General features: G+C 48.7%; 1 protein-coding gene across 6 annotated transcripts in view; it reads right to left on the reverse strand.

Annotated features, from left to right (window-relative positions):
• ECSCR (endothelial cell surface expressed chemotaxis and apoptosis regulator) overlaps positions 1–25,152 on the reverse strand; it is a 71,545-nt gene that overhangs the window by 25,126 nt on the left and 21,267 nt on the right. For all 6 annotated transcript variants that reach the window (XM_039483460.1, XM_039483457.1, XM_039483455.1 and 3 more), the window contains exon 2: positions 22,161–22,320. In XM_039483460.1, coding sequence (XP_039339394.1) covers positions 22,161–22,320 — 160 coding nt within the window. The remainder of the gene's footprint in view (positions 1–22,160; positions 22,321–25,152) is intronic.

The raw sequence follows: 25,152 nt of genomic DNA on the forward strand, positions 1-25,152 counted from the left end.
AGCCGCCGGCGCCAGCGCTCTGCGCAGCTCCTGCCGCTTTGAGCGGCATGGTAAGATGGGGGGCTGAGAGCTCCAGCGGGCCGCGCGGCATCCTTACATGCTGCCCTGAGCAGCATGGTAAGGGGGCCAGGCCAGGGCTGGGAGGAGGGGTTGGATAAGGCAGAAGCCGGGCAGGGAGTGGTTGGAGGAGGCAGAGGTTCTGGGGGGGGCGGTCGGGGGATGGGGGGGTTCAGGTAGGCATGAGTTCCGGGAGTCTATCGGGGTGGTGGTGGATGGGGTCGAGGCAGTCAGGGGACAGGGAGCAGGGCGAGTTGGGTAGGGGGTGGGTTCCTGGGGGGCAGTTATGGTGGGGGGTCTCGGGAGGGGGTGGTCAGGGGACAAGGAGCGGGGGGGTTGATGGGTTGAGGGTTCTGAGGGGGGCAGCCAGGAGCAGGACGTGTGTGGGAGTGGGATGGGGGGGGACAGGCTGTTTTGGGAGGCACAGCCTTCCCTACCTGGCCCCTGATACAATTTTGCAACCCCGATGTGCAGGGCCAGCTTTCAGGAGTGCGGGGCCTGATTCAAACAGTTTAGACGGGGCCCCAGCAGGGATGACTTAAAAAAAACACGTACAAAAACATGTGGGTCTTGTAGTCACCGGGTGATGTGCCGAGTCTTCGGTGGCGGGTCCTTCACTCGCTCCAGGTCTTCGGCGGCACTGAGCGACCTGCCGCCAAAGTGCCGCCGAAGACCTGGTAGGGAACCGGTTGTTAAGATTTTGGCAGCTCATCACTGAGTCGGGGCACAAGACACAGCGCTCCTACTGTTCAGGCTGGCTGGTCTGCAAGGCTTCCTGGTGCTTGGCCTGCCCGGGGAGTACTGTGAATGGTCTGCCCATGAGAAGCCAAGTGTCATAGATTCATAGATTCTAGGACTGGAAGGGACCTCGAGAGGTCATCGAGTCCAGTCCCCTGCCCTCATGGCAGGACCAAATACTGTCTAGACCATCCCTGATAGACATTTATCTAACCTACTCAGCGCACGGGTGGCTCATACAGAGTCTCACCCAGCCAGGGCCGGCTTTAGGCCAATTCCACCAATTCCCCCGAATCGGGCCCCGCGCCTAAGAGGGCCCTGCGCCCAGTGAGAATCCCTTCCCTGGCTAGAGGCGCCTTTTTAATTTTTACTCACCCGGCGGCGCTCCGGGTCTTCAGTGGCATTTTGGCGGCGGGTCCTTCGCTTGCTCTGGGTCTTCGGCAGCACTTCGGCGTCAGGTCCTTCAGTGCCACCGAAGACCTGGAGTGAGAGAAGGACCCGCCGCCAATGTGCTGCCGAAGACTCGGAGCACCACCCGGTGAGTACAAGCCCCATGTGTTTTTTTACATTTTTTTTTATAGTCATCCCTGCCGGGGCCCCGTCGAAACTGTTTGAATTGGGTCCCGCACTTCCTAAAGCCGGCCCTGCACCCAGCTCTCTAACCCCAAAGTTCAATCCAGGCCTTTCAGGTACTGTCCAGAGGTGCCTTTGCCAGCCAGCACCCTCTCACCACAGTGAACATCATCACAGTGACTCTGCCTCAGTTTCCCCCAGCCCACCAACAATCATTTGTCTCTATGCTGGAGGAGATTCCTCTTATGACTGCAGCCAGGTTGTTTATAGTGTCTCCCCTTCCGAGGCAATAATGAGTCTGATACAATAGGAGCCCAATAATCTCAGGCCCCTGCAGAGTCCTGACCCCTTTGCTCCTCTGGATTTTATTATCCCCTTTGCTGGAGGGTGGGGTGGTTGGCAAGGGGGCTGGCAAGGGAGGCCCCCTCTCAGTTTCCAGCCCCAGGACCCTACACTAAGCAGCTGGGACCAGCTCCTCACAATCCATTGCTGCCACTCACCTCCCCTCTAGCGTAGGCCCGTTGCAGACTCACATTCTCTGATTCTTCCTTGGGGCGGGGGTTTGACTTCCTGCCAGGCTGTTGCCAAGGACAGCTCCTCTCAGTACCCCTGAGTCTCTGGCAGCCTCCCCTCTCCTCTGAGCTGCAGCCTCTTATCCCCCAGCTGTTGCTGGCCCAGCAATTAGTCCCAGCTGAGGAGATGGCTAACCTGCCTGTTAACCCCTTAGTCCCTGTGGTAGGATGGATCTGTAAACCCCTGACAGATGCTTGGGCTAAACATTCCAGTTACTGGGCATGTAATTCATAGCCATTAGATTTAGGGCCACACAACCTTGAGAAAGTGATCTACGATTTCTCCTGTTGCTTGAGGACCTTTGCTCCTGTGGACATCACTCTGGTAGCAGCCAGTTCTGTGCCCCAGTCCACATCTCTAGCACATGTGCAATGGTAGAGTCCCAGGGCTCTGCTGGCCACGCTTGTTTCTTGTCAAGATGGGCCTGGACCAGTCCCCCAGTCTGCAAACCCCCAGACTCTGGGAAATCTTGGATGGGAATTCTTGCTGTGACATTCCATGCCTCTTCCTTCACTGCTACTGGGTCAGGGTGTCCCAGTCACTCGACTGCCCCACACAGCTGCTGGGTCTAATCCAAAAATAAACTATTCACCAGATCATCAGTGTAAAGACAGAAGCACCCCCCTAAACGCAGAAGCTGAGCAGTGCATCAAACCTTACAACTAGCCACGTGGCTGCCCGGCGAGTTATAGGGCTGGAGGCCAGGTGCCCAAGTGCTTGAAAAGTGTGGTCATCTCACAACTACCAAAGATGCAGTCTGGTGTACCAAACACCCACAACCTTTCTAGGCTAGAGACATAGACAGAGATGCAGATGGACCTGGAAAGGCCATGTGCTCTCCCTCGGTCAAAGCACTGTCTAGCTAGAGGGAACAATCCTGCACTGGAGATGAGATCTAAGAGATCCCTGCCACTCTTGTGTTCTCAGCTCCGATCCCTGAATGTCACCATGTTGTCCTTGACCTTGAACCCTCCCACAGGCATGTGGTGCTCAGACACTAGGCTGGATTTAACCCCTCTGTCAAGCCATATGTCGTGTGCCCTTAGTGCACACCCAACAGGTTATTACCAGCAAGGCTACAGCCAGGACCTTCCTACCTCATAAGCAGCGGCTCTACCACGCGAGCCAAAGAGGGGGAGTTCATCTCACCAAGACAGCAGCAGCCGAGCTAAGCTTGTCCCAGCCAGTCTCTTGCGCGGTTTATAGCCATCAAATCTTAGAGGTTGGACCACCTGGCCCTGAGGATAAGCCTCAGCAGTGATGCCTCTTGCTTATGGTGTGTACAGGCCTTGGTCCTTCTGCCAGCTCCGGGCTTGGGGTTGCAGCAAAAATCCACTTTCAAAGCAGAGACATGCTGGTGTTCGGTTACTGGAACGATTTCCCGTAAGGACACCTGCTGCTGACTCAGCTACTGTGATACAACATGGTTCCCGGATGCACAGCCTACAGGACATTGCTAACAGTTTTGAGAAGCTCCCTGGAAAGTCCTCTGGGGAACTTGAAGCATGTATTGTAATGATGCGTGGGCGGGAGCTACACTACTTCAGGAAAATTTGCTTAGTGAGCAATCTTTTTGGAAGGTGATTCTCTTGGGATCCTCCTGTTTTTCACCCTCCCCATTCCTCTTACATGTCAGACTGGCTTGGCTTTTTTGGTCAAGGAGTGGAGAAGGAGGATCTTGCTGGGTTGGTCAAAGAGGGTGGCTGTAAGGGCTGGGTTGTGGACAGCCAGACATAGTGGTTGGAGCTGGCGTCCACAGTCAGGAGTCAGCTGGGTCAGGATACTGGGAGGTCAGAAGCCAAAGAGAGACTGGAGACAGAACTACAAGCTGGTAACCAGAGTCAAACTGAGTTGGGATACCAGGGAGTCAGAGGCAGGAGACAAACCAGAGATCAGACCCACAAGTCAGAGGTTCGGAGCCATGCCAGGTCAGGATGCCAGGAAGTTAAGCCAGGGGAGCAGGAGGCACAAGGTACACAGTCCAGAGCAGGGTGGATCCAGTTGTTCCAACAGCTTTCCATTCCTGTTGCTGGCTTAAGTAGGGCCAGCGGTCAATCGACTGCTCTGGGACTCTGCCGAGGGGGCATCGGGGTGGAGCCTCAAACTGGGGCTGGGCTTCGTGGGTCCTGGGTCAGCAGTTGTCAGGCTGCTCCTGTGGACCAGCGTTCGAGGCTGTGGGTCATGATGGTGGCCAGGGAATAACCCCGGGAGCTCCCACCCAGGGAGGCAGAGAAGGCCTCTGCAGCAGCTTTGGAGAGCAAGAGCTAGGATCTGAATGTGGTCCCCCTTGGCAGTGCAGTGAGCTAAGGCACCTGCCACTGGGAGACTATACTATGAGCTAGACTGTGATTCCCCTGGTGCATACACAGACATATTCGCACGAGCTCTCAGTGTGCCAGCCAGTGTAGCTGCTAGATTTACCACCTTCGAAATGCACCCACCCACAAGTCAGGTCCGCCATAACCCTAACCACAAGGCAACTCTGTGACCCCTGGCCCTTCAACAGCCACTTATAGAATCTAGCGAGATCACAGATATAGACAAGACTGCTAACATTGCACGTCTCCTCACTCTCATGTGACTCAAACCCTCTCACGCACACCCACGCCATGTGCTTGTGTGTTGGTGGGCAGCCAGCTGCTGTATTTTCAACAGTTAAGTTATCACTTAAACTGTGGAAGTGGGAACACTGCAGCACCTTTAGCTGGACATAGACACTTTGAACATTCGATACCCCAGTGCATTGTGATAATAATGCAAATCTCTAGACCCACATAAAGGAAAACCTGGCAGATAAAATTATTTTTCTGGTAACTGGTAAATCCATAAAAAAACCTGCCAGGCTGTTCAAATACCTACCAGCCACGTGGTAACCGTACTTGCTGCGGTAGCTAGGGTGACAGGAGCGGAGGCATGACTGAGCCACGCCAGGTACAAATGTGGTAAAACCGGTGGGTACCTACTTGGCATGGCTCAGTTGTGCCTCCACTGCCGCTACCCATGCTACCAAGGCTACACTGCTATTTATACCCATGCTAGCTCGATGAGAACTAGCACGAATATGTCTATATACAGGAAACGGGGAACCACACCCCTAGCGTGCAGTGCAGACATAGCCTATGTGATGAAGTGGGAATGTTCTTAATGTTTTCTCTGAATACTGTGTGGCTGCCTCAGTTTCCCCTATGCAGTTCTTAAGTATCTAGGTGGTGGGCTAAGGGTGTGTGATTGTTGCAGAGCCCTAGAGGGCCAGTGTGAGGCTATCTGCACAGAAAATGGCCGACGCCCTATCTCCTGGCAACTGATGGCCTGGGCCCTTCCCCTGCAAAGGTGCCAACTGAAGGTGTTGGAGAACAAAGAGATCAGGTGACCTCCTCGCCCGGGAAAGAGACAAGGGCCAGAGGAGGGGCTGGAGAGTTTCAGTTTGGAGCTGACTGGGGAAATGGAGGGGTGCCCAGACAGGGGTCTGGCCTCCCTGGCCCCAAGATGGACCTGACTGAGGAGTCCTGTTCTCTTTACCTACAAGTCGTCTAATAAACCTTCTGTTTTCCTGGCTGGCTGAGAGTCACGTCTGACTGTGGAATTGGAGTGCAGGGCCCACTAGCTTCCCCAGGAGCCCCGCCTGTGTGGACTCACCGTGGGAAGCGCATGGTGTGAGAAGGGGATGCTGAATGCTCCGAGGTCAGACCCAGGAAGGTAGAAGCTGTGTAAGCTTCTTGCCCTGGAGACAGTATGCTCACAGAGAGGAGGCATGCTCCCCCAGAGTCCTGACTTGTTTCGTATGGAGTAGTTCCAGAGCATTGCCTGGTAACTCCGTGATAGCTTAATACTAGCTTTAACTCCTTCTGTCCCCCCACACTACTCCTTTGGCCAGCAATGTATTCTTCCCCAGACTGTCCAGCCCAATTTGCAATGGCCCATGCAATGGAGTTGCCACTATTTCTCCTCGGGAGCATAGGCCACCATCTAATACATTTCACTGCTAGGAATATTTTCCTGATCTTCTTTCACATCCTCCCAGGATTTTTTAGCTATATACTCTTGCAACATGCTAAGCACAGTCTCTCTCTCCGTGGTATTCCCATCCATACAGCTCTTCTGTGATATCTTTATTTCAAAAGCAGACCTGAGCTGCCCCCTGTAAGCTGATGCGTATCTGATGACAAAGAGCACTTCTCTCAGTCATAGAATCATAGAATCATAGATTTTAAGGTCAGACGGGACCATTATGATCATCTAGTCTGACCTCCTGCACAACGCAGGCCACAGAATCTCACCCACCCACTCCTGTATCAAACCTGTGTCTGAGCCACTGAAGTCCTCAAATCATGGTTTAAAGACTTCAAGGTGCAGAGAACCTTCCAGCAAGTCCAGCAAGTGACCCATGCCCCATGCCCCATGCTGCAGAGGAAGGCGAAAAACGCCCAGGGCTTCTGCCAATCTGCCCTGGAGGAAAATTCCTTCCTGACCCCAAATATGGCAATCAGCTAAACTCTGAGCATGTGGGCAAGACTCACCAGCCAGACACCCAGGAAAGAATTCTCTGTAGTAACTCAGATCCCACCCCACTTAACATCCCATCACAAGCCATTGGGCATATTTACTGCTAGTAGTCAAAGACTAATTCATTGCCAAAATTAGGCTATCCCATTATACCATCCCCTCCATAAACTTATCAAGCTTAGTCTTGAAGCCAGATATGTCTTTTGCCCCCACTACTCCCCTTGGAAGGCTGTTCCAGAACTTCACTCCTCTGATGGTTAGAAACCTTTGTCTAATTTCAAGTCTAAACTTCCTGATAGCCAGTTTATATCCATTTGTTCTTGTGTCCACATTGGTACTGACCTTAAATAATTCCTCTCCCTCCCTGGTATTTATTCCTCTGATATATTTATAGAGAGCAATCATATCTCCCTTCAGCCTTCTTTTGGTTAGGCTAAACAAGCCAAGCTCTTTGAGTCTCCTTTCATATGACAGGTTTTCCATTCCTCGGATCATCCTAGTAGCCCTTCTCTGAACCTGTTCCAATTTGAATTCATCCTTCTTAAACATGGGAGACCAGAACTGCACACAATATTCCAGGTCTCACCCGTGCCTTGTATAACGGTACTAACACCTCCTTATCTCTACTGGAAATACCTCACCTGATGCATCCCAAGACCGCATTAGCTTTTTTCACAGCCATATCACATTGGTGGCTCATAGTCATCCTGTGATCAACCAATACTCCAAGGTCCTTCTCCTCCTCTGTTACTTCCAACTGATACCTCCCCAGCTTATAATAATAGTTCTTGTTATTAATCCCTAAATGCATGGCCTTGCACTTTTCACTATTAAATTTCATCCTATTACTATTACTCCAGTTTATAAGGTCATCCAAACTTCCTGTATGATATCCTGGTCCTTCTCTGTATTGGCAATACCTCCCAGCTTTGTGTCATCCGCAAACTTTATTAGCACATTCCCACTTTTTGTGCCAAGGTCAGTAATAAAAAGATTAAATAAGATTGGTCCCAAAACTGATCCCTGAGGAACTCCACTAGTAACCTCCCTCCAGCCTGACAATTCACCTTTCAGTATGACCCGTTGTAGTCTCTCCTTTAACCAGTTCCTTATCCAACTTTCAATTTTCATATTGATCTACATATTTTCCAATTTAGCTAATAATTCCCCATGTGGAACTGTATCAAATGCCTTACTGAAATCAAGGTAAATTAGATCCACTGCGTTTCCTTTGTCTAAAAAATCTGTTACCTTCTCAAAGAAGATGATCAGGTTGGCTTGACACGATCTAGCTTTTGTAAAACCATATTGTATTTGTCCCAATTACCATTGACCTCAATGTCTTTGACTACTTTTTCTTTCAACATTTTTTTCCAAGACCTTGCATACTACAGATGTCAAACTGACAGGCCTGTAGTTGCCCGGATCACTTTTTCCCCTTTCTTAAAGATAGGAACTATGTTAGCAATTCTCTAGTCATACGGTACAATCCATGAGTTTACAGATTCATTACAAATTCTTGCTAACGGGCTTGCAATTTCATGTACCAGTTCCTTTAATATTCTTGGATGAAGATTATTTGGGCCTCCTGATTTCATCCCATTAAGCTGTTCGAGTTTGGCTTCTACCTCGTGTAAAAGTAGAATGAATTATATTACAAAAATAGATAGGATTAAAGAAATGCTGTCTGTACCTTTAAGGAAAATCGCTGGAATGCTGGAGTCCAGGTGTCAGGAAAACAGACATTAACATAGAACAATTGCACCGTTTAAGGGCAATTGGTGAAGCATTAGCCTTAGATCGATAGAAGTTAGTAAGGAAGTAGGATATGCATGCTATGCCCCAGGTGAAGTTTGCTGTTTTTCTCCTTTGTCCCTTTGTTTGATTCCCGCTCTTTTATCTGTATAAATAAGACTGTTTGGGTCTTGCATGGCTACTCACATTATCTGAATGTTATTGGTGGAGCGCTGCGCTAATAAAAACAGAGTGGTCTGACAAATTGTGAGTCTTGATTCTAACTTTGACAATTTGGAGGTTCCACCAAGATGGCAACCGTCTTCACTGGGGCTGTGTGATCCCTGACCGTTTTGTGGGACGACCGTGGCAGCCGGCACCTGGGCATTTGGCCCAAGCGGTCCTCCTTCTGAACGGAAGGGTGCACAACCACAGTAAAGTCTACGCCATCGAACCTGTTGGTTCCCACTCTGTTCTGGTAGGGATCCCAGGATCTGGCATCAGGAATCTGGTCAGGTAATTATATCTGTGTTTTGTCCGGACTGAGGACTGTCCTGTCTCTGTGTCTATCCGTCCTCTCTGTGGAGTGTTTGAGTCTGGGTGCCGTCTCCGTCCGGGGATTGGCCGACCAAGGGGTTCCTGTCCCCGCGGTCTGAGTGAGTGAAATCTGCACAATCGCAGCCGCACCTTGGGTAAAGCCCCTGGTGTGAAAGCAAGGGCGATTGAGGCAGTAGCCTGTGGGCTCCTTTTGTGTGTGGCACCGGGCATCGCTCTGACGAACCCGAATTTCCTTCTTGTGTGATTGTCCTCCTGTATGGGTAACCAGACGTCTAAGTCGGGACAGTTCCCTAAAGGAACCCCGGCTCATTTTATGCATTTTAGGAAGGGTCCGGACTCCTGTAAATTTCTGGAAAAATGGTCTAGGCTAACTCAGGGAGATCCCAAAACTCAGTGGCCACTGTTAGGATCTTGGGACAAGGACCGAGTAGACGTCTTAAAAGACAAACTCGGCCAATCTAAAACTAAATTGGCAAAAGGAGAGGTTGACTGTTTCATGCAATGGTGGGAAGAGGCAAATCGTAGATGGACAGAATCGAAACTCGCCTCTCTCAAAGATTCAAATGATAAGTTAAAAGCTTTATTGGAAACCTCCTCTCCCACCACTAGACCGAGCGCTCCCCTTTATCCTGTTCTCCGAGCAGACCCCCCTTCATACTCCTGTCTCCGGGTGGGAAAAGACGAAGAAAACCCCTTGCTAGATTCCGGGGACGATGATGAGGAAGACGCATTAATTGGCCTGGCAGCCTTGCGTCGGATCAATAGACAGCCACCCATGGCCCCAGCTCAGGAACAACCGTCACCAGATTTCTCAGCTCATGAACAATTCCCAGAGATCTCCAGTTCAGACCTGTCTGGATCATCCAGTACGGCTGAGGCCCATTCCTCTGAACCCACTCTGCCCCGTAAAAGCTCGCGCTTGGGCCTTAAAAATGTCCAGGCTCCCCTCCGAATCCTGCATACTGGGGGCCGAGAAGGGGGTCCCACTTGGAGCTATAAACCCTGGACTCGCACAGAGCTCCTTTCAATTGTAAAAGGCTTTCCAAAGCCCCGGGAAAATCCTACCAAATTTGCAGAGGAATTTTTGTTAGTATGTGACACCTATGAACCCTCTGAGGCAGACCTCCTGCAGCTGTGCAAGCTACTTGTAGCAGCTCCAAGTGAGCATGAAAAATGGCTCACAGCAGCAAATTGGCTCACTGCTGACCGCCACTCTACTTTACCAGACACTGGTCCTGATACTGATTACCGGAAAAAGTGTAAAGAGCGAGCTAAAAATCTATTTGAAGCCATCCCTCAGGTATGGACTCCTAAAACCAACTGGATGGTCATAAATGGCTGTAAGCAACGACAGGGAGAAAACCCGGGCGACTATCGCACTCGGCTAACTGACATTTTTCTGCAACATTCTGGTATACAACAGCCAGACAGAAATGGACAGGGCGCCCTGGCTAGTGCGTTTGTTAATGGCCTCCTACCTGCTATTGGCAATATGCTAAAACGAATAAGTGTTGGGTGGGAGACTGAAACCATGGACAAATTGCAAACAGTGGCAGAGCATTGCCAACGTACTTTAAAGGGAAAGGAGGAACAATCAGCTCAACAGTTAATGGCCCTGCAAATACAGCATTATTCAGGGCAGGGCAAACAGTTCCGGGGAAGGGGAAAATACCAGGGACGGGGACGTGGTCGAGGGAGGGGCAAAGGAACTGGTTTTTCGGGTTATGGGGATGTTTGTAATTACTGTAAACAGCCCGGACATTGGAAGAACGAATGTCCCAGCCGGCCTGGTAATTCTGTAAATAACCAGCTAGACCCCCTGCCAGCACAGCCAGTCAGTCCCCAGCCTTACTTTGTCTCACAGCAATGATGGGATGCCGGGGAACCTCAGGAAATTTTAACTCCTTTACTACCACTCACTCCTACGGGTGAGTGTGTGTTAACTATCAATGATCTTTCTCTCCCTTTCCTTGTTGATATGGGAGCTTCACTCTCTGCAGTTCGTACTTCTGATCTGCCTGCGGTTCCCCGCTCCGGAAAAACTGTGTCCGCTGTGGGCATTACGGGAGTCCCAACCTCTTATCCCCTTTCAAAACCTCTACCAGTCCAGGTTGGTCCCCTTTCTGCGGATCATGCCTTCCTTCTCTCTGATTCCACTCCGGTAAACCTTTTGGGTCGGGATCTGTTATGTAAGCTTGGCTGCACCATATACTGTTCCCCGGATGGGGTCTATTTACAAATTCCCCAGTCCTCTCTGAGTGATTCTGTAGCCTCCCTGCTGTCTGAAACTTCCCTTTCCACTCCAGTCCCTTGTTGCCCACTGGTCCCATCCCTTGAACACCTAATTTCGCAGGTCCCATCCTCTCTGTGGCCAACCCATCCCTCTGAGGTGGGCCGCTTAAACACTGACCCCGTCTGCATTACTGTGGACTCCTCCAAACCCCTGCCTCGCCTTTCTCAATACCCTTTAAACCCTGAGGCAGAGGCTGGCATTGCTCCAGTCATAACTGCCCTGCGGGAGCAAGGCATTATTGTTCCCTGCTCCAGTCCCTGTAACACCCCTATCCTCCCAGTTCGAAAAGCTGATGGCAAATCATGGCGATTTGTTCAGGACCTCCGAGCCATTAATCGTATTGTCATACCCGCCTTTCCTGTTGTCCCAAACCCAGCAACGATTCTGGCTTCTATCCCACCAGCTGCAACTCATTTTACTGTTGTTGATTTGTGCTCTGCTTTCTTTTCTGTTCCGGTTCACCCTGACTCCCAGTACCTCTTTGCCTTTTCTTACAAGGGACAGCAATATACATGGACCACGCTTCCCCAGGGGTATACGGAAAGCCCATCTTACTTTTCCCAGGCATTAGTCCGAGACCTAGCTGACCTTGTTTTCCCATCCGGGTCCACTCTAGTCCAATATGTGGATGATCTACTCCTCTGTTCCCCCTCGTTATCTGCCTCAAAAACTGATTCTTTAGTGCTCCTTACTGCCTTAGCAAACAAAGGTCACAAGGCTTCTCGCTCTAAACTACAGCTCTGTCAAGCCTCTGTCACATACCTTGGTTTTCTTCTCTCCCAGGGTTCCCGTATGCTCTCTCCCACCCGTGTCCAGGCTATCCTTAGCTTTCCCCGACCCTGCTCCCCATGCCAGGTCCGAAAATTTTTGGGCATGGCTGGATTTTGCAGGCAATGGATTCCCCAATATGCCTCCCTTGCAAAACCTCTCCAGGAACTCACTCGACTCTCTGTGCCTAATCCCATGCCATGGCCCCCTGAAGCAGACTCTGCCTTTGTTTCCCTCAAACAAGGTTTAGCTTCTGCCCCCGCTTTAGGGCTGCCAGACTATTCTAAGCCTTTTACCCTTTTCTGCCATGAACAATCTGGATGTGCACTTGGAGTTCTTACTCAGGTGCACGGAGAAAAGAACCGCCCAGTAGCTTATTTCTCTGCCACTTTGGACCCTGTGGCCCAAGGCCTACCCCCCTGCCTGCGTGCTGTGGCTGCCGCAGCGCGCCTAGTCGAAATGTCTGAATCCCTTGTCCTTCGCTCTCCCCTTACTCTCATGGTCCCTCACTCTGTGGAAACTCTGCTGTTACAGCGTAACACAAGCCACCTCTCCTCCGCTCGCCTTACCAGGTACGAACTTCTACTGCTGTCGGCTTCGTATATCACCATAAAGCGTTGTTCTCAGTTAAATCCTGCCACTCTCCTTCCCTTGTCTAATGATGGTGATCCCCATGACTGTCTTGCAACTGTGTCTGCTGTCACTGTCCCGCGCCCTGACCTTTCCGATGTCCCTCTCCCTAACTCTGACCTTGTTTTGTTTACTGATGGTTCCTGTTTTCGAGACAGCCAAAGTCATCTCCTTGCAGGATACGCTGTTGTGTCACTCTCTGAAACCCTTGAAGCTGCGCCTTTACCTTCTGTAACCTCAGCACAAGTTGCTGAATTAGTCGCCCTCACCCGTGCCTGCTTTTTGGCGGAGGGACGCTCCGCCACCATTTACACTGACTCCCGCTATGCTTTTGGGGTTGTACATGACTTTGGCACCCTGTGGCAAGCTCGGGGTTTCCTTACCTCTGCCGGTACCCCCATTAAAAATGGCCCCTACATTGCTGCTCTCCTGTATGCAGTTTTACTTCCCTCTGCCCTAGCTATTGTTAAGTGCCCTGGCCACTGGACGGCAGATACTGATGTTGCTAAGGGTAACGCATTTGCTGATGCCTCTGCTAAACATGCTGCTGCCATAGAACCTTCCCCAGATGCATTTCTAGGTTCCCTTTCTGTTTCTATAGCACCGCCGTCCCTCACTGACCTCACCCTACTCCAGGATTCTGCCCCAGAAGCCAAAAAAGACTCCTGGGTTGCCCAGGGTTGCTCTCTGCATCCTGATTCTCTTTGGCGTTCGCCTACTGGTGCCTTTGTGGCTCCCTTTTCACTCTACCCGTCTCTGGCCGCCCTGCTTCACGGTGTTTCGCATGTCGGAAAGGAGGGGATGGTCTCTGCTGTAACTAAGGTGGGATGGTGGGCCCCCCATTTCAGCTCTTTTGCAGCCCGCCACTGTGCCGCCTGTACCACTTGTCAAAGCCACAATATTGGTAAACGTGTAAAAGTGGCTCAGGGATTCCGGGGCCTGCCCCAAGCACCCTTCTTGCATTGGCAACTTGATTTTGTACAAATGCCCAAGTGCCAACGATATGAATTCATTTTGGTTATGGAATGTTTATTTTCTGGTTGGATTGAAGCCTTTCCTTGTCACAAAGCTGATTCACTGTCTGTTGCTAAATGTTTGTTAAATCATATTATGCCTGCCAAGGGAATTCCTGCCACTCTGTCCAGTGACCGGGGTACACATTTTACTGGACAAATTGTTCAACACTTGGATCGTATATTACATATCACACACCTGCTGCACTGTCCCTACCACCCACAAAGTGCAGGTGCTGTGGAAAGGCGAAATGGTGTACTTAAGAATAAGCTTGCTAAGATTTGTGACTCCACAGGGTTAAGCTGGCCAGCAGCTTTACCACTAGCCCTTATGGAAATGCGATCCACTCCATCCCAAAGACATAAACTGAGTCCCTTTGAAATTGTTATGGGACGCCCTATGCGAGCTGTGGCTACCATTACTCCAGTCCCAGACTTGAACTTGACTCACAGTACGCTCCTTCAATACTGCAAGGGATTAATGCAAGCTGTAAGTCACTTCCATTCACAGGTTCGAGCCGCCTGGCCGACGGAACCCACCTCCGACGCTTGCCACAACCTCGAGCCAGGTGACTGGGTCTACGTACGGCACCATCATCGAAAACACGCCTTGGAACCCCGGTGGAAGGGTCCTCATCAGGTACTGCTTACTACCCAGACGGCTGTTAAACTATCTGGCATCGCAGCGTGGATACATGCTTCGCAGTGTAAGAAGACACCCTCCCCGGCGAACCAATCATCACCTCAGGACTGCGCAGAGTCAATTTTGACTCCAGAAGAAGACGCAGAGGAACAGCCTGCAATACCTTACAATCTACGCTCTTGTAAGGGTTGCCAGAAGCAGACAACAACCTAAAACAAGGCCCACCAAAAGAAGCAGTAGTGAGCCTAGCGCCTGCTGCCTGGTGGATGTAAAACCGTGACTGCGGTTCCCTCAGTTGAGGTTGTCAGAACCAGAAGGGCCTTGCCTCCAACATGCACCTCTGGTGGTGCCTATTCCTCGGCTGCTGGTGTCTTAAGGTCTGGGGAGCCCACAATGACAATTCTTTTATCCAGCAGCAAGAGTGGATAGCTCAGACCCTTAATATTTCTAAATGCTGGGTCTGCAGCCACATCCCAGCCCATTCTCAAGCTGGTATTCCTGTCCTGGCTATCCCACTCAATTCCCCAGATCTCACTGGAGGACCTCGTCCGTTTAACAAAACATGGAACAGCAATGACACTTGGGAAGCAGTGGGAATAAATGTATCTAACTGGATAAGTGTGGTGGAGGGAAAGGGTCACTGGTGTTGGGTGTGTAATGGGACAGGGCTGGATCTGGGAAAAAGCCGTTGCCTTCAGCATATCGTGGCCAATGGTGTATGGGATTATTCAAACAAAACTAAAGAGTGGCGGGCCGGGTATGGGAATATGAATTTTTTCTCAACCTGGGATCAAACAGAAAAATCAATCTCATGTTTCCCTTACAGTAATCTTAGTAAAAATAATACAATCTTTCAATGCCATACAAACACTACCACTCCTCGTAAGGAGGATTACCCTGTTCCCTTTGGAGGATATTACTCCTCATTTACAGACACCTATGTAATAAATGGATGCAATCGACCCTTCCCGGCCTTAATAGGCCATCATTGGGTTTGTGGAACCAAAGCTTATACTGCATTACCAGCTAACTGGTCAGGTATCTGTTATCCCGCCCAACTCTTCCCACAATTCCGAGTGCTAGGTTCCTTCCCACGAGAACGCCTCCGTAATTTCAGGCGAAAAAGAAGGGACTTACCAGATGCCCAATGGTATATAAATAACATAAGCCCCTTAACCTGGGAAGATGCCATTGGCGGTTCCCTTATCCCACTTGGGGGAGTAATACACCATGCAAAAAGGCTCCTGAGGTTACAAGCAGTAGTTGAAATAATGGCAAATGAAACCGGAGAGAGTTTAAAAACTCTGGCCAAAGAAACAGAGGCGATCCGACAGGTGGCCCTTCAAAACCGTCAGGCATTGAACATAGTGCTGGCGGCCAAAGGAGGGACCTGTGCACTCATTGGAAAAGAATGTTGTGTGTATATACCTGACAATACCAATGAGGTAATAGATCGTGCTAGCCACTTAGAACAAATCGCATATCTTCCCCATGAAGAGCCGAGTTCTTTATGGAAGTGGCTAAGCAACCTGTTCAATTTCTCTGGCCTAGGAAACTGGTTGTTTCAGGGAGCCTTGACTATCCTGTTTGGAATCCTAGTGATTTTTGTATGTTTTCAGTTAATCTCCTGTTGTATCCAAAATTGTGTAAAATATGCCACCCAGGTGACTGCCCCAAAACAGAGTGCTAATATAATGATTTTAAATATTGCTGATGAACAAAAAGATAAAGAACGGTTAATATGTGGAACCCAGTCCATCGTTGGTCATGGCGAAGCGTGACCAAAAGGAGGGATTGTAAAAGTAGAATGAATTATATTACAAAAATAGATAGGATTAAAGAAATGCTGTCTGTACCTTTAAGGAAAATCGCTGGAATGCTGGAGTCCAGGTGTCAGGAAAACAGACATTAACATAGAACAATTGCACCGTTTAAGGGCAATTGGTGAAGCATTAGCCTTAGATCGATAGAAGTTAGTAAGGAAGTAGGATATGCATGCTATGCCCCAGGTGAAGTTTGCTGTTTTTCTCCTTTGTCCCTTTGTTTGATTCCCGCTCTTTTATCTGTATAAATAAGACTGTTTGGGTCTTGCATGGCTACTCACATTATCTGAATGTTATTGGCGGAGCGCTGCGCTAATAAAAACAGAGTGGTCTGACAAATTGTGAGTCTTGATTCTAACTTTGACACTCGTATGTGGTAATATCTACCTCCATATCCTCATTCCTATTTGTCATCCTACCATTATCCCTAAGCTCCTCATTAGTCTCATCAAAGACTGAGGCAAAGTATTTGTTTAGATATTGGGCCATGCCTAGATTATCCTTAACCTACATTCCATCCTCAGTGTTTAGTGGTCCCACTTCTTCTTTCTTTGTTTTCTTCTTATTTATATGGCTATGGAACCTTTTACTATTGGTTTTAATTCCCTTTGCAAGGGAAAACTCTACTGGCTTTTGGCCTTTCTAACTTTATTCCTACATGTTCTGACCTCTGCCATTTGCGCTAAGCCTCATGCAGCCATCACACAGAGACCCTTTCACCAGCTGTGAGGGAACTGAAATAACGTGCAACATACACATCAGTATGAATTTGCTCTGAAATTAAAACTGACAAACTGGAAGAGCTATGTCCTGAACTGCCATATCAATGGAAGAATAACACCGTGAGACAAAATATGCCAACATATTAAATGGCCAGCTGCTGACCAGAGGCCATAACTGAATCTAACAGTAAACCCTACAAACTTAAAATGAGAGTACTAGTTAAATAGACAAAGGGAAACACACCACTAAATTGGAAAAACAATTCAAAATGAGATCATACAGTTACTGGCAAAAAAGTTAAACAGAAGATTGTGGCAGATCTGAAGTCAGCAAGATATTACCGTTATTCTGGACTCCACACCTGACATCAGCCATATGGAATAAATGACTTTAATGGTGCGTTTTGTAACAACAACAGAACCTAGTGAAATTGTCCCTGCAATGGTGACCGTCAGAGAGCATTTTCTAGAATGTATTGACATTGATGATACTACAGGAGCTGGTATGACAAATGTGCTTCTTAAAAAGCTGGAGGATACGGGAATTGCGATAGCTAACATGAGAGGTCAGAGCTACGATAATGGTGCCAACATGAGAGGAAAGAACAGAGGAGTGCAGACACGGATCCAGGAGTTAAACCCTTGAGCTTTTTTTGTCCCATGTAGTTCTCATTCATTGAACTTGGTGGTCAGTGATGCAGCATCAGCTTCTAGTGAGGCTGCTTAATTTTTAAATGTAATTCAAAGCATCTATGTATTTTTCCCTGCATCAACTCATCGATGGCAAAGTTTGAAGCAACATCTGGGAACATCCTCTCTGACACTGAAACCACTGAGTGCCACACGATGGGAAAGTCGAGTGGAGGTGATAAAGCCTATCGAACACCAAATTGGGAGGATAGATGATGCCATAGTTGCCATTATGGAGGATAATGCTATGACAGGAACTGTTCATGGGAGAACAGTGGCAGAGGGAAATGGAATCACCAGAAACATAGGGCTTGGCTACACTGGAGAGTTGCAGTGCTGGTAGTGGCTTTACAGTGCTGCAACTTACTCCCCATCCACACTTGCAAGGCACATACAGTGCTGTATCTCCCTGGCTACAGCGCTGGCTGTACTCCACCTCGGCCTGGGGAATAACAACTGCAGCGCTGGTGCTGCAGCGCTGGAGTGACAGTGTAAACAGTGATTAATCTTACTACGCTGTAACTGACCTCCGGAATTTTCCCATAATGCTTTTAACTAAAGAACTCTCTTTGTTTTGTTCTGATGCCTCTCTTTGTTTTGTTGTGAACTCAGGGATCCTGGAGCTGCTTATCTAAAAAACAAACACAGCTACTGTGTGCTGTGAATGAGGCAGGCAGGGGGATGAATGTCCACAGCTAGTGTTTGCTTGAGGAGAGAAACAGCACGGGGCGGGGGGGGGGGGGAAGGGAGTCCGTTGGAGCAGCTGCTTATCTGGTCTGAAGGCTATTTGCATTTAAGAGTGAATGAGGGGTGGGGGAAGTGGTCGGAATTTGCAAGGCAGGGAGCTGACACAGTGTCAGCTCCAAAAATCCACTCTCTCCCCCACACTCCCTGCCACACTCCACCCCACCCCCCTCTTTTGAAAAGCACGTTGCAGCCACTTGAATGCTGGGATAGCTGCCCATAATGCACCACTCCCAACACCACTGCAAATACTGCAAATGTGGCCACACTGCAGTGCTGGTAGCTGTCAGTGTGGCCACACTGCAGCGCTTTCCCTACACGGCTGTACGAAGACAGCTTTAACTCCCAGCACTGTACAACTGCAAGTGTAGCCAAACCCATACATAACTTCAAATTTCTGTATGGATTAATGTTGTGGCATGACATACTGTTTGAAATAAATGTTGTAAGCAAGAGACTCCAAGGTGTTGACCTTGATATATCTGGAGCAATGGAACAACTGGACAAAGCAAAGTCATACCTACAATCTTACCGGTCAGATGAGGGATTTCAAAACATTCGGAAGAGTGCACAGAAGTTGGTAGAGTAACTTCAGACTGAAGCTATTTTCCTACCCATACAAGAATACAAGAGTCACCAAAGAAGAAAGAACAGGAGTACTTGTGGCATCTTAGGCACACTAAGAACACTAAAAGAGGGGTATAAATTCATGTATGTGAATAGCTAAGTGAATGGCATAGCTAGTACGAGAAGAACCTCCACTCGCCGTCCAATCGCGCGAATTGAAGATGTCGACTCCGCCACACTGCCCCCACTGCCATTTGCAGTGGTGCAGTGAGAGTCGACAGCGGGAGTTCGAACTAGAACTATCCGCGTTTAGATTAGACGCGAGTTCGAGAACGAAAAATCGAACTCCACACGCGACCGGCTGGTAAGTGTAGACTAGCCCTTAGAGACTAACAAATTTATTTGAGCATAAGCTTTCGTGGGCTACAGCCCACTTCTTCAGATGCATAGAATGGAACATATATTGAGGATATATATATACATATACAGAGAGCATGAAAAGGTGGGAGTTGTCTTACCACCTCTGAGAGGCCAATTAAGTAAGAGAAAAAAACTTTTGAAGTGATAATCAAGATAGCCCAGTACAGACAGTTTGATAAGAAGTGTGAGAATACTTACAAGGGGAGATAGATTCTATGTTTGTAATGGCTCAGCCATTCCCAGTCCCTATTGTATTTAGTTTGCATATCAATTCCAGCTCAGCAGTTTCTCGTTGGAGTCTGGTTTTGACGCTTTTCTGTTGCAAAATTGCCACCCGCAGGTCTGTCATTGAATGACCAGACAGGTTAAAGTGTTCTCCTACTGGTTTTTGAGTGTTATGATTCCTGATGTCAGATTTGTGTCCATTTATTCTTTTGCGAAGAGACTGTCTGGTTTGGCCAATGTACATGGCAGAGGGGCATTGCTGGCACGAAAGCTTATGCTCAAATAAATTTGTTAGTCTCTAAGGTGCCACAAGTACTCCTGTTCTTTTTGTGGATACAGACTAACATGGCTGCTACTCTGAAACCAAAGAAGAAGACATTTTGATTACGAGGCATGGGATAATCCCATAAGAGACCCCAAACAACAATTCAGAGTTGAATTCTTTAACCAGGTGCTAGATTGTGCAATATAGTCAGTTGAAGAACGTTTCATGCAGCTCAAGGAACATAGCAGTAAATTTGGGATGTTGTATGACATTCCAAAACTCCTCACTATACCTGAAGAAGACCTACACCAGCAACGCAGGGCACTAGAGACAGTGTTGACACATGATGACATGCGCGATATTGATGTGAGTGATTTAGGTGATGAACCGAAAGCCCTTTCAAGACACATTTCAGCAGGATCAAATCCAAAGGCTGTTCTGGAATATATGTGCAGAAATAAGATGACCACCCTCTTTCCAAATGCTTTTGTTGCTCTGCACATACTTCTAACACTTCCTGTAACAGTTGCCAGTGGAGAACGCAGCTTCTCCAAGCTGAAGTTAATAAAAACACATCTACGCTCCACAATGACACAGGAGAGGCTGGTCGGCCTTGCAACCATCTCAATAGAGCATGAGCTGGCCCAGACTGTGGACCTTCAGGAAGCAGTTCAAATCTTTGCAACTAAGAAGGCACGGAAAGCACCACTTTGATTATTCAAACAGATAAAAATGCCAGGGTTTACTATGCAGACAAGAAAAGTAACATTTGTTGTTCAGGTGTTTGAAAGTTAAGTGTTACTTAAATTTTTTGAACAAGGCATTTTAAGTTGTTAGTTCTCCTTCATTGGGGTAGGTAGCAGAGCAGTACCATGGAGGAGTAGAACAGGAAGAAGGCAGAATTGAGACCTTTCAGAGTTTTGGCCCAAGCGAGGGGACATGGTGCCAAAATGTTGTGGGCCGGCCCTGGTAAACAGGTAGGTGGATTTTGAGTTTAAATATTCAATATTTAAATACTGATCCAAAAGTTAGCTGGAAAGCTGGGTGACATAGCAGGTCTGTCAAGCCACAGGAGAGGTTTCTGTGGAATAACCAGCATTGTTGCTGAGAGACCAACTGTCCAAAACTGCTAGAAAGCTTAATAGCATACTAAGGAACCTCTCTAATTCTGTTAAAATCATTTATCTAATTACTGGGCAAAATCCCTTCTTCCCCTGAAGCCAGGGGTGTTACATCTGGGATGAATTTGGTCCAGTCATCATTTGGATATAATTTCAAAGACATATGCTCTTGCTCCTGAGAATTACATGATCAATGAACAGTTGGCAACTGAAGAGTCAATAGCATTATTCTGTGTGACATGCAGGGGGGGCTCCAGGCCCCAGCACGCCAAACGCATGCTTGGGGCGGCATGCCGCGGGGGGCGCTCTGCCGGTCGCTGGGAGGGCGGCAGGCAGCTCCGGTGAACCTCCCGCAGGCGTACCTGTGGAGGGTCCGCTGGTCCCGCAGCTCTGGTGGACCTCCCGCAGGCGTTCCCTGCGGATGCTCCACCGAAGCCGTGGGACCAGCGGACCCTCCACAGGCACGTCTGCGGGAGGTCCACCGGAGCCGCGGGACCGGCAACCGGCAGAGCGCCCCCCGTGGCGTGCCACCGTGCTTGGGGCGGCGAAATGGCTAGAGCCGCCCCTGGTGACATGCATAGGTTTATTCTCTACTTTCTGATCTGCATGCTGTAAATCCTATTATTATCACAGCACAATGCCTCTACCGCATGGACAACTTTTCATATAGTTTAGTTATAAAATAAAAACCTCTCATCCCAAAAATGCAGGAAGAAGTTGTTGTTTTTTTTTAGCAGCTATCTATTATGGGAACAGCAGTAAGTAACTTTGCAGTCCCTTCCACTGCCTCCAGTTAAATACAGAAACAAGCACAGCTACTCCGCACTCTGTCAATAGTACAATGCACACCCCGCTTGCCTACAACAAAGGGAAAAGCAGCAGGCCATACTTCAAAACATTAATAGCTGGCTCTGGATTAACACTTGCTCTGCCCCACATCCAAACATCATGTGTTAACGAACAGTTAAAAGCCGGATTATTAAATAATCTCTGTCTGCTGCCAGAACTTCAGTTGGATAAGGATGGTGATTCATGTTCTTATTTCAGTGTCTTGTCCAGAGCACTACATTATTTGTATTTACAGCTACAAGAAATGAACAATAAATCAATCAATCAAGAGAAAGAAGCAAAATACTTTACAGGACAATAATATCTTGCACATTTCAAAATGCAGTAGTTCTAGCAATTCTATTTCTATACCAAAGTGGTGTATTAAATACTAAATACCACCTCAATGTCCCTATGTTATCACAAGATAGGCGTTCTTTTATGTCAGTGTGATCCCTCTGAAGTAAACTTTAGAAGTGCTAACATGGCCAGATTTTCTAAAGAGCTGATCTCCCAATATAAGCACTTAAACAGATTCTGAGATTTTCAATTGGCCCTGCTGGGGGCTGGGAACATTTGAAAAACCGGATACTTCTTGTAGGTGCCTAAATGGGAGCCAAACTCTTTCTAAAATCTGCCCCTCCCCACTGCAGTGTGATTTAATTGCCTTACCTATAAAATGAATGCAGCCAAATACCCACAAGAGCACATAGACGTTCAGGGCCAGCATCTTCTCGGTAACTTGTGCCTGCACAGCCTGCTCTATCCATACTGTGAGCGAAAGAAGGGTGAGGAGAAATTTTCTGGCCTGGATTGATTCTTTCGGAACTTCCTGTTAAATAATAGAAGGAAACAGCCTGAATCCACAGGAGAGCCCACGCCATGGAACTCTGTTTTCGCCCATTATGGTTTAAAAGGATATGAGACATAGTTTACTGAATGCAAAGGAAACCTTGGCAGCATTTTGGTCAGGGAGCTCTCTTCTCCGACTGGAGGTGAACAGCAATAAAATGTACACAGCGGGCCCACTTTGTTGTGCGCTTACATAGCTTCTTTATGGTATTTATTTGTGTAACAACAACATCAGTGCTTTGGTGGTGTGACCTAGTGGGCTAAGCACAAAGCTAACAGCCTAGAGATCCTGTGTTCTAATCCTGCCTCTGACGCTAGCCTTGAGTAATTTACTTCTGCTGCCTATCTCAGAGGGTGACTGTGTATGGGAAAAGTGCCCATAATGGGTGTGAGCACCCCCTGCTGGGGTAAAGGTTATTGTAGGAGAGGTTTTGAGGCGAAAGTCTCCACAATGATCCCCGCACCTGAGGGTTATAAACTGTAATTAAGTCACTCCTTCACCTTCTCTTTGTCAAGCTAAATAGATTGAGCTTCTTGAGTCCGTCACTATAAGGCATGTTGTCTAATCCACAATCATTCTCATGGCTCTTCTCTGAACCCTGTACAATTTATCAACATCCTACTTGAACTGTGGGCACCAGAACTGGACACGGGCTTCCAGCAGTGCCAAATACCGAGGTAAAATGACCTCTCTGCTTCCACTCGAGATTCCCTTGTTTATGCATCCAGCATCACATTAGCCCTTTTGATCACAGCGTAGTGCTGGGAGCTCATGTTCACCTGATTATCCACCAGGAAGCCCAATGCTTTTCAGAGTCCCTGCTTCCCAGGATAGAGTCCCCCGGCCTGTTAGCATGGCCTGCATTCTTTGGTCCTAGATGTATACATTGACATTTAGCCATATTAAAACACACACTGTTTGCTTATGCCCAGTTTACCAAGCTCTGTATCCCTGAAGAGGACCTGTGCCTCTACTCCCACCCCTTGTCAGGGTGGGCCCAGTGGAGTGTGCTAACGGGGATGGATTCCCTCTGAATGGAGCAGAGCCAGGGGGAGGGAAAGAGCTACACGTCCTGAAGTTGGATAAGATGGGGAGGGGTTGCATTCTCCTAACCCCAGCCTAGCTATCCCTGTCCCCACGCTGCATGGAGAGGATCCTTGGGAGGGTGGGTCTGAGCACCCCTTCTGCATGGAAAGGACCACCCCACCATGCACAGATTTAGGTCCCTGTTCTGCAAAGCACTTATGCATGGGGTTAAGCCTCTTTGACTTCATTGGCATTTGAGTACCCGCTTTTCAAGGGAAGTGCTTTGCTGACTCAGGGCCCTGGCAGCAGCAGATCTGGCTCAGTACTGCACTAGCTCATGGTTAGCAGAATATCAGGGTTGGAAGAGACCTCAGGAGGTCATCTAGTCCAACCCCCTGCTCAAAACAGGACCAATCCCCAACTCCGTAAATAGCCCCCTCAAGGACTGAACTCACAACCCTGGGTTTAGCAGGCCAATGCTCAAACCACTGAGCTATCCCTTCAGTTGGTTCATATCTGGGAAGCATTTGGAAGCTACAGCATAGGTGCTGAGTTTCTAATCTACTGAGGGTGGCTCCCCCCTGGCTCCACCCAGGCCCTGCCCCCACTCCACCCCTTCCCCCCAAGGCCCCGCCCCCACCCTGCTTCTTCCCACCCCCGCTGTGCCCCACCTCTTCCCACCCTGCCCTCCTGCACCCTCGCTTCTCCCCTGCCCGCCCAACGTCTCCTGACACCGTGAAACAGCTGATCCGCGGCAGGTGGTAGGCGCTGATCTGCGGGAAGGGGTTGGAATGAGGGCGGAGCAGGGATGGGATGGGTGGGGCCTCGTGGAAGGGGTGGAATTGGGGCAGGGCTGGAGGCAGCGGGGGGTTCAAGCTCTCACCGGTGGGAGCAGAAGTCAGCACCTATGCTAGGTAACATTAGCCATTGTCAGAAACAGGACTCTGGGTAGGTGGACCAGGGCTTGGATCCAGTCCGGTGTTGCTGTGTTTATTTTGTTGTGCCCCAACATTTTCAATGTGCCGTAGATTTTTGTATTGATAACAGCCAACTACACGCTAGAAGTTGTCAATGGGGAAGCAGAAGGTTTTAGCTGCTGGGTAAGAAGCAGTTGGAGATTTTGGTACCAAGTAGTTTTGGGAGGCTGTTTCCCGGCTAAGAATATCAGCTGGAAGTTCCTGCTGTCATAATGAACAGTGAAATCATTAAAAAGTGACAAAGAACAGTGAAATCATTAATAATGTTGACATTGTAGTATCATCATTATGTTCCAGAGTTAACATTCTGAGACAAATGGGAGGAGTTTGTGCCTCTCAGAGCTATTGTTGCATGCTCAGGCAGCTCATACTGCAATGCTTGATGCGCAGGTCACATTTGGAAGGGTTACTTCATAACCAGAAGAGCTAGAAACATAATTTTAAAAAAATGAAATAATGAATTCTGGAGCCGAGTTCTGTGATGAGGAGTGGACTGTGCAGCTGCAGGACTGGGGAGCACTGGGCCCTGTCCAGGAGGTACAAAGAGAGCTCTGACTGCTCTGAATTCTATCCAGACTGTCAAGAAGCCCCCATGGAACTTACAGGTGTCTGAACAGGTTTGGATTCAGTAAGAACCAGCCCAGACTGGGCATTTCTGAGGTGTGGGGGAAATGGGGTTAGTTTGGTTGGTTGGTTCCTTGGCCCTGATCCTGCAAGCAGGTGATGGCAGGCCTGGGGCCTTTTGTCTATAATGGTCCTGTATCCCTGCGCTTCCTGCCAAAACACCCTGGGAAATGCAGCTCTCACT

Source organism: Mauremys reevesii, linkage group 8 (genome assembly GCF_016161935.1).
Source record: "Mauremys reevesii isolate NIE-2019 linkage group 8, ASM1616193v1, whole genome shotgun sequence".
Lineage (NCBI taxonomy): Eukaryota > Metazoa > Chordata > Testudines > Geoemydidae > Mauremys > Mauremys reevesii.